The following is a 10,007-nucleotide window of genomic DNA, read 5'->3' as shown; positions in this document are numbered from 1 at the left end:
TGCTTCTTCCATCGGTTAGTCCAATGAAGAGTGACCTCGTTCTGATACCAGTTGAAGGATTAAAAAGAATTTAGATATCTCTATAATTGTATGATATTGTCCACTTTGAACCTGAGCCCTCATGGTTTTGCTCTTGGCTCTACCCAAAAGGTCTCATGCCAATGGAGATATCTTTTTCTTATAAACCTATGATCTTTTCCATGTTTTTCAATGTGGGACTATGTTTGTAACCTTACAACCCCAACAGCTCCATTGCACCATCAGCTCCGAGAAGAAGAGCTTTATTCATAGAGCTAGCAATAGGTACGTTGAAGTTGCGTGATTGAAGGAGAGATTTCTTCCTTACTTTGAATCTCTCATCTTCCTTGGCTTGGTAGGCCGCCAACTCTGCCTGAGCAAACGTTAATTCAGCTGAGAGACCCACGAGCTCAAATTCCTTAAAAGATAGCATGGTCTAGGTGGTTTATAAGTCTGAGTGCAGAGAATCACGCTCAGTATTTAAGCCACCAGTTGGGACTCTCTGGTGGCCAGCTTAGAGACATGTGAAGTTTTTAGTTCCTTCAGCTGACCAGAAAGATGCTCAACCTCTGAGGTTTTTTTATCCAAATATGGTCTCATTGTCGCCCGACAAGTTGTTTTCGATCAAATTTGGGCTTTAGAAGCCTCCAGGGCGGTCTTTAGTTGGGCCGCTTTCTCAAGCTCAGTTTTTTTCAACCTTTGGGCTTCTTAAAGTTGAGTCTCTAGCTCGCTCAATCGATCAGGGGTGTGTACAATAACAGCCTTAGAAATGCACGACTTCATAGATGTATTTTCTTAGGCCAGCGGTGACAATTTCTACCCATTCTTGTTGCCCATCACTAGAAGACAAATAGTGTTAGAAATATCCAACATGAGAAACAATCAACAAAATTGTATTAGTTTGGTCAGTTCATATGAATACTTATCAGCTAGCTCCATGGGAGTAAGCTCACTTAGCTGGTTCTCGACTACCTCCCAAGCTTCCGTTAAGTGGCCCCTTAGAAGTATTTGACCAACAGTTGGGAGGGTGGTAATTGAAGAAGTTATGGCTTGGGTAGACGGTAAATCAAGGATGGTTGAGAACTGATAAGGTCTCCTTGGCACAGTAAAGGTGGAGACCAAGAGAGTCCTATCACGAGAAGACACAAGACGGGCAGGAACCGGAGAGTTGCCCAATGGGGAAGTGACCTCTTACGCTTTAGCAGTTTCTAGCGTTGGACTGGCGAAAGGAAGGGCGAACAAAGTCCACTCTGAAGATTACACTTGTGTCCCCTCCCGGATGAGTTCTTCCCAAACGGGTGATAAATGCGAGGAGGGCGCTTCAATGGAGGGCATTCGCCCTTCAAGGACTTGGGCATGGGTAAGCTTACGCCTTTTCCATCTCCTCTTTGGGGCAGCCTCATCTTCCTTAAGGGAATTCTCAGACATTGGAAGAGGATTAAGAGATAACTCCCCAGAAGCAGTGGTTGCGCTGGATTCAACCGTCTGGCTACCAGAGGCTCCATCGAAAGGGATAGCCGGTTGGGAAGCTCGCTCAGCTAACAGTGCCCGCTCCTAAGCAAGGAGCTCTTCTTCTTCTAGATTAATTTTGTCAGTGGCCAATGATTCAAAAATAGCATCCACTACATACAATAAGAAATACCTTAGCTAGTGATAACATAATGACCAAGTTATCAAGACTTACCAAAAGAGCATGGTAACTTCGTCCGAATGGGACTCAGGCCAAACAATTAAAGTAGGCCTTCGCGCAACCACTTGTGGATTTTAAAGCATAGGTCGCTTAGCTTAGTAGAATATGAATAAAGGTCGGGTTTTGCTTATAACTCTCGAGGTCAGGAAGAGGAGAAAGCGAGGATTGCCATTCAGTTGGGCAGGTTGCAGGCTTAGGCATTTCAATGAAGAGAAAATGGGATTTTTAGCCCTTATTCGAAGAAGACATATCCTCAAAGAAAACTAACTTTGGGCGACACTGAAAAAGGAAAACCCTTGATTTTGATTTCTTAAGGTAAGAGAACAATTGAAGATTGTGAGAAGTTGGAGGAATGCCATATAGGCAAAATAGCATGAACACGCCACACATAGCGTGGAATACATTTAGGGCAAACTATTATAAAGGAAAATTAAAATATCAACTCACCTCCGATATGAATGGAGGGAAAACGTAGACCGACTACTAACTGATCCTTAAATAAAGTGATGTGGTTAACAGGAGGATGATGAGGACGAGCGTCCGGGGAAGGAATAACCATACGATAACTTTTCAAGATTTCATATTGAAGGAGGAGGGAAGCCCTAATAGACTTATCAAAATTTGAGCCGATAAGAGTATACCAAGAAGCGACAGATTCTTGAGCCATGAGAGAGTGTAGAGAAAATAAAGAATGAGCAACTTACTATATTACTTAGGGCATAAAAAAGAAGAAGTTTGCAAAAGAAGATCATCGAAGAAAGAGAGCAGGGAAGACGAAGCGTAGAATAAGGGGTTTCTACTTCACTTAGGGTTTTTTAAGAAAAGGAGTGCAACTTAATTACAACCGCTCAATCAAAATAGTAGACACAGAGCATCGTTGATTTACAGGGAGAGAGATGTCGTTGAGCCCTACGAAGTAGTGTGTGTCAGAAGTTGTTTCGAAGAATGAGGAGTGGAGCCACGTGGCACCCACCCATAAATGAATATTTATAATGGATGTGACAACTAAATCATTACATTAGAGAAGCACTTGTTCAACCATCCTTGGTACTCCCCTCTAGATGGCCAACCTCTAACAGGTAGTTTTTGAAAAAAAAAATATTACCGTACCTAAGGTACAAATGAAAACAAGAATCTCCAAACAACCCTGATAAAAGGGGTGAATGGATGAAAATCGGACTTGGGTCCAATCAATCGATTACACCTCCTTCGACTAGACTTGAAGGGGATGCTAGTGATATGAGATGTAACGAGCAAACCCAAGAGATGACATGGAGGTCAAAGTCAAGGTAACATAATAGTCAAAGTCAAGGTCACGTGACAGTCAAAGTCAAGGGAAGAAAACATTCCCCAACTGACTTTGTTATTCACCCAGCACTAAGGCTCACCGTGTCAACCCAACCGGATTACAAGTCGTTTAAAATAGGGCCAACCATCTCTTAATCCGGTCAGATATAAGTGGTTTAATGCTTTACACTTGAATTGGGAAGCTGGTACGTTATGTCATTCAATATCCGACAAAGTTTAGGGGGTGTCTGACTCACCTTGCAATCAATCGACCATAGGTTTGATCGAGGGAAAGGTTAAACTCCTTACCCTGTATGAGCCTCTCTATACACGCTCGATCGACTCTATTACCAGTCATCCCTATGAGTTTCCACACAATAATATGCATGTGTATCTGTTCGATGATAAAATTGGACAGGTTTGTATGGCTCCATACCCATCCTTTATATGCACAAATGTAAGATAGCTTTCTCTATAGATCCGGTCAAAATCTAAGGTTCGCTCTACCTACGAATCATTATATGGATAGTTGACTTAAAGTACAGATCGAACCTCTTAGAACACAATTTCATTTCTCTAGGCAGCCTATTACATGTCCAGCCGGACAAAAGGACAACTGGGCCTAAGGCACTTAGCTTTATATTGCTTCCCAGATGGATTTTCAACATGCACAGGTTATCATATTGCTTCTCGAATAGACTTCCAACAAGCCCAAGGTATTATATTATTCTCCGAATGGATTGCTAACACCATGCAACACATGACTAAGTAGCTTAATGTGAGGACAGGCATAAAAACGGACGATCTTATAGGCCAGCCAAGATATACTCAACAGATAACATGAGCACAAATACCAACAATCTGTCAGAATAACAACCATATGTCAAAGAATATTCTTTTGAAACCTTCTTCAGGGATTATTATGTTTCTCATCAACTGACCACATATGATAGTATATTCCTTTAATCATCTTGCTAATGGCATAAGCTATAAACGAAAAAGGAAGTACACAGGTGAGAAAGGCAAGATTCCTCGAACAATTATTGCACAGGTTGTACCCTTTTCGTTACCCGACAACCTCTGACATTCTTCGACGCCTCATGATTACGGAGGTTATGAGAGGTGGTATATAAAGGGAGGTCCTCTCCGTCGGCAAAGTACGTTTTCTGAACATCTCAATCTTACTCTCGCGCGCACATTTTCTACTATTCTTCATTCACCTTGCCAGAATTTATACTGACTTGAACATTAGAGGTCCTTCGCCAGGGACTCCCCCTAGTTTCTAGGCACTGATGTGTTATTTGCTCTCTTAGTGTATACACGATCAAAAAGAAACCTCTATGTGGAGTAAAAAGTCTTCTCCCAATCAACAATCAAGCCACCATTGCCAACGCATCATCTCTTTAGTCTTTAGACATGATCAATAATCAAGTGAAATAATCTACTCATTCTCAACAAATCAAAGTTTATTTAGTCGTCCAAGTCACGCACCTCACCTTGCTTAATTAACCCTTAGTTTCAATCAACATGATTAAATCATTGAACCCATTTGACCTTATTAGCTTGTCAGTACTTAATTCCATTAACCTAATTAGCTCATCTAGCTTAACTAATTTGTGTACTCCACCAAAACTCCTACCTCACTAGTTTGATCAACATGACCAACTTCATTTGCTTGATTGCCCTAATTAACTTAATTATTCGTTTAAACCCAATCAATCCATTTAGTTTGACCAATGCAGCTGCCCAACTCTTATTGTCAATTTGTCTTAATTGACCAATCAACTTCTTTAGTTGCTCAACTCATTTAGTTTCACTTGTCCACTTAGCCTATTTAGCACACACTACAACAAAAACTGCAAATGACAACACCCCTACGACAACGGTTTTAAGAGAAAGCGTTGCGTATTTGCTCAAAGACAACGGTTTTTGCCAAAACCGTTGTCTTTGAACTCCCCATTAAATATAAAAGACAACGGTTTTAGCAAAACTGTTGTCATTGAGCGACTTTTTTTTAAAACGACAACACTTTTTACAACAGTTTTATAAACCGTTGTCTTTATCCGCGTTTTTAGCGGCTACGACAACAGTTTTGAAAAAACCGTTATAATTGAATTTGATCATTTCCCCCCTTCGATGTTTTCCTTTCCCTCGCTGTTTTCTTTTCGACACCGTGTTTTCGCGTTCCCAAACCTAAGCCATTTATCTTTCCCTCTCCTCATACGACGTTGTGCTCATTCTCGTTTCCTGGTGAGCGGCGACGTTCTCCAATGGGCTGCCGAAGATCCAGACGCAGGGGAGGGAGAAACCAGAGAACGGGATCTGCCATGATGACAGCGCGTCGCCGGTGAAGGCGAAGACCATCGACGAACTGCACTCCTTGCAGAAGAAGAGGTCAGCGCCGACCACCCCCATCAAGGACGGCGCGCAGCAAGGCAACGTTGCCTTCGCCACCATCTCAGAGGAGGAGCGCCAGAAGCTCCAATCCATCAGGTCAATATTTAATCTCCAAACAAACATCTCTTTCTCAATAATAAAAAAAGGGGGAAACATCCAGATTCCTTGTCGGATACTGGTGGGCCACCGCCGGATCGATTTTTCTAAACCTAAAAGAAAACAATTCTTGAGAACAAGAATCCTTGAAGCACCTGAACCTCGGTTGAAGAATCCTCCTGCTGCCGAAGAGCCATAAAAGAACAAGAAGATCATTGTTAAAGATGAGATCGATGTGAAGTATAAATCATTTAAGAAATTTGATACTGTTAAAGAACACTCGGATCACTATTTCAACATCCTAGAGCATCTCGATGGTGTTCCGTCTTGTCGGGAAATTAAGGTAAGTGCCATCACTCTTAGGGATGATAATTTCCATTGATATGGTTATCTGAATCTACCCACCACGGTCGGTGTTATATGATCGATTGCATAAATAATGGAGATGAGATTGATACAAGAGTATAGCCTGGCAGTAGGGCAGGGATGTGGCAACGAATGATGATAATTTCCTAATCTCTTTTTATTGACAACCTTCAAAAAATTGGCAAAAAGGATTCAGCTTGAGTGGAAGCTTCTAGAGAAAGATTTACCTGGTAAGATCATTCTATTTTAGGTATTTAATTTAGATATGTTGAATTCTGACTTTATACTCTTTTGTTTATTACAATTGTTTTACACTATAAATTCTCTGATTGTATCAAATGCTTGTATAAGTCTACTGTTTGTGAAGAGTTTTTTTTTTTTTTTTTTGCTTTTCAAAATGCTTTTATTTAGTTATTTAGGCTTCATTAACAATTTATAATCAAGTAGGTTGGAAACGCTAGAATTTTAGATGTAAATAAAGTTTCCTTAATTTTCTGGTCTAGGGAAAAAAGATACCCAAATAAGTTGAAATATCTAATCATCCATGCAAGAGTATTGGCTTCTATGAACCCAAATGAATGTTAAATTTCATATGTAAATATAATTCGTAGATCAACTTTTGCACTTGGCATAATTCTGCATATCTAGAGGATTCAGATATCCAAAACATGTAAACTAGAAGAAGAAAAACTCTCTTTTGCATGAAATAATTGGAAGGATCACAGGTGCATCCATACTACGCTTGAAGAATTGGAGGATTTCAGTACTCCGGACTTCACAATTTACAATGCTGGCCAGTTTCCATGTAATCGATACACACACTACATGACTACCTCCACCAGCATTGATCTTAATCTTGATAGGAAAGAAATGGTCATCCTTGGCACACAGTATGCCGGGGAGATGAAGAAGGGTTTGTTCGGTGTGATGCACTATCTAATGCCTAAAAGAAACATTCTCTCCCTGCACTCTAGCAACAATATGGGCAAAGATGGTGATGTTGCCCTCTTCTTTGGACTATCAGGTAAGTATTGGTCAGACGAGATTCTGGCACATCACCTGCCCATTGCATGGTTACTATACTGCCCTTTGCAACTTAACTAGAAGCATTCCATGTGTAAATGTGTAGAATTATGTTACATTGCAGTGTTTTCGCCATATGGCTTCTTTGTTCTTATGACTTTTGCTTTGTTGTTTTAGGCACAGGGAAAACTACTCTGTCTACAGACCACAACAGGCTTCTTATTGGCGATGATGAGCATTGCTGGAGTGAAAATGGTATTTCAAATATTGAAGGATGTTGCTATGCAAAATGTATCGGCCTAACAAAGGAGAAGGAACCTGACATTTGGAATGCCATCAAATTTGGAACCGGCAAGTGCCCTATCAAACTCTACATGCACTTTGAACTGGAACCATTCATATTTTTTTGTCCTAATGTTTGCAAATTTCTTGCAGTGTTGGAAAACATCGTTTTCGATGAACACACTAGGGAAGTAGACTACTCTGATAACTCTATTATAGGTGATTAACAAGATGAAACAAACTTCTTGAGTGAATTGGTATTGTGTGAAAGGGAATCTGGTTCAATGGAATTGTTGATGTTGCAGAGAACACTCGAGCTTCATATCCAATTGAGTATATTCCTAATGTGAAGATACCGTATGTTAGTCCGCACCCTAAGAATGTCATCCTCCTGGCATGTGATGCTTTTGGCATGCTTCCACCAGTTAGCAAACTTACTTTACCGCAAACAATGTATCACTTCATTAGCGGTTACACTGCTCTGGTGCATAGTCCATTGCATCAAGCACATCGTTATGTCTTGGAAAATGATGTTGACGTTGATCCTTATATCGAGTAATTCTCTTACTTATTAATATTTATTGCACTATTCTTACATTTTACTAATTAACTTATTAGTATTCTATTAGTTAACTTATCCCTAATCTGTTCATTAGGGATAAGTTCAAATTTGTGGATCCACAAACCCTTCCAGTAATGCCATATGTATCCAAACTTGACAAAAATGAAAAGACTGAATACTTGAATAGCTAGGCAAGTGTTTTGACTGATAGGCTGAGTGGTGCAACAAAAAATCAGCTAATTTTGGCACCCCACAATGTTGGGTAAATAAATATTACAATTTCATTTTTAATAGATTTATTTCAACAATTCTGTTGAATTTATGCATTGACTCTGTTTTGTGCATAGTTGTCATTGGAATTTGACTATCATCGACCCTTATGTGGAGATGATTTATTTGTTCGATTCATTTAATCATCACAATCGTTATGAGGACGGGAAATATGTAGTGGATATGTGAGTACATATTTGTTTTTTAATTAAGCATTTAATTTAATTTATTAATCATACGTCAACTCTTGTTGTACAAAGGAGCTTGAAATTGTTCAATTCGAACAAGCAAAGGAAAGGGAAAAAGAAGCCTATGTGGGAAGTCATAAAGGTTTGTATATTATATATACACACATATGTTTACTTGTGATTAATTTAAAAATATTTAACTGTACATTATTCGTTGATAATTTTTTGTTAACATAAGGTCCTTGACAACCTGATGCTAAACAATGTGGGTTTTATGTGATGAAGTTTATGAGAGAAATTATTGAAGGAAATGCTACCGGTGAGAAGGATTCACTTAGCTCAATGGTAATATTTGACATATTCTCAATTTTCTCAAATAATTTCTTTTATTTGACTTTACTTCTTCATTACTGATTTTTTTTACTAATATAATCTGGGTTTGTTAACAGTTCATGAAAACAATTTAGTCCAACGAAGAAATTGACGAAGTGCGATCCGAATGGGCAGATTGCGTGCTAGACTATATTCATTACTAGGTATAAATTACTAGACTTCAAAAGATGGTTGAACACTTTGTCTGTGACTCCATGACTTATTGATTTTGATTCCTTAGTGCTAATAATTTCTTTGTTCACAGCTAGCTATCTCCTTTGCTCAATACTTCATTCTTGCATTTCTACAATGAGCAGAATTAGCTGACATTTCCCTTATTTATTGCCTCTCTTTGTGGTCCAAAATTAATAATGGCTGGGTTGTGTGAGTAGCTGACATCTATATATTGCAGTTTGATTTCTTAATAGTTTGCTCTATATACTTTTACTTGGACGAGCAGTGTAAATTACTCGTGAATTGCACGTGCATTGCAGCTAAATTTGTTAGATTTTCTCTTTGTATTGATGAAATGAGAATGAAAAATCTATTTTTCCAGCTAGAATGTAGTGAATGTTATAGCTCTTAATCTACACTTATTTGATTGACACTTTGGTTCTTTTAGGTGTCCTATGTAATTATTAAAGCTGTGCGTATGTGATTTCTATTTTGAGGAATTTGTGGAATTGTTTTAGCTCTACAAACAATTCACCCTACCATAACTCATCATGATGATCCAATTCTTTTGGTTCAAGTTTTAATTGGAAGATTTTGAACCCATGTTTTTTTACTTTCACTTATGCTTTTGTGATGGGTCTATTTATTGCAGATCAATTTGCAGCTCATGGCAACTTGTTACTTGCAAAATGGAAAAGCATATTGTGCCTACCAGGTCTCAAAGGTAATGCAGTCTGGAAAATGGCACAGAAAATTGCATGAATATTTTGTTTCAAGATGTTAATGGATGTAATGCGCTTTGCATGGATTCTATTGATCTTGGATAATAGTTCACTTAAATAATGTTAGTTGCATGTAGTGCTAATTATTTAATAAACTATGCTAAGCTAGGTATCACTGCTCCTAGTAGATTCCATGTACTGTTATTTGTTGGTGCAATCATGCCCTGGAAGTTTCAATGTGTTGACAATTATTTAAGTTTAGGTTAATACGTTGGATCTAACATACAGTGTGAGTTTGCAGGAAAAGTTCTTGCAGGTCGGAAGATCGGATGTAAGGCAAGAGAAGTCCAAGAAGGTCGAGGACCGGATTCTTGGCAAAAGAATTCTTGCAGGTCAGAAGACCGGATGCAAGGCAAGAGAAGTCCAAGAAGGTCAAGGACTAGATTCTTGGCAAGAGAAGTTCCTGCAGGTCATAAAGCTCGATGCATGATCCCTCACGTATCAGAAATCGATTGGAAAAACGATTTAGACACGGCTGTGAGGCAGAATGCCTCTGGATC

General features: G+C 39.1%; 1 protein-coding gene across 1 annotated transcript; it reads left to right on the top strand.

The window, feature by feature from the left end:
* Nucleotides 1-1,297: 1,297 nt before the first annotated feature.
* On the top strand, nucleotides 1,298-8,646 carry LOC121999556 (phosphoenolpyruvate carboxykinase (ATP)-like). The gene is made up of 8 exons (XM_042554221.1): nucleotides 1,298-1,538; nucleotides 5,251-5,488; nucleotides 6,580-6,878; nucleotides 7,055-7,228; nucleotides 7,313-7,378; nucleotides 7,465-7,643; nucleotides 8,465-8,524; nucleotides 8,629-8,646. Exons 1-8 carry the CDS (start codon nucleotides 1,298-1,300, stop codon nucleotides 8,644-8,646), a joined length of 1,275 nt encoding a protein of 424 aa, XP_042410155.1.
* Nucleotides 8,647-10,007: the final 1,361 nt, after the last annotated feature.

Source organism: Zingiber officinale, chromosome 7A (genome assembly GCF_018446385.1).
Source record: "Zingiber officinale cultivar Zhangliang chromosome 7A, Zo_v1.1, whole genome shotgun sequence".
NCBI lineage: Eukaryota > Viridiplantae > Streptophyta > Magnoliopsida > Zingiberales > Zingiberaceae > Zingiber > Zingiber officinale.
Note: the sequence above shows the minus strand (reverse complement) of the source record. Positions and strands in the feature narration are given on the sequence as shown.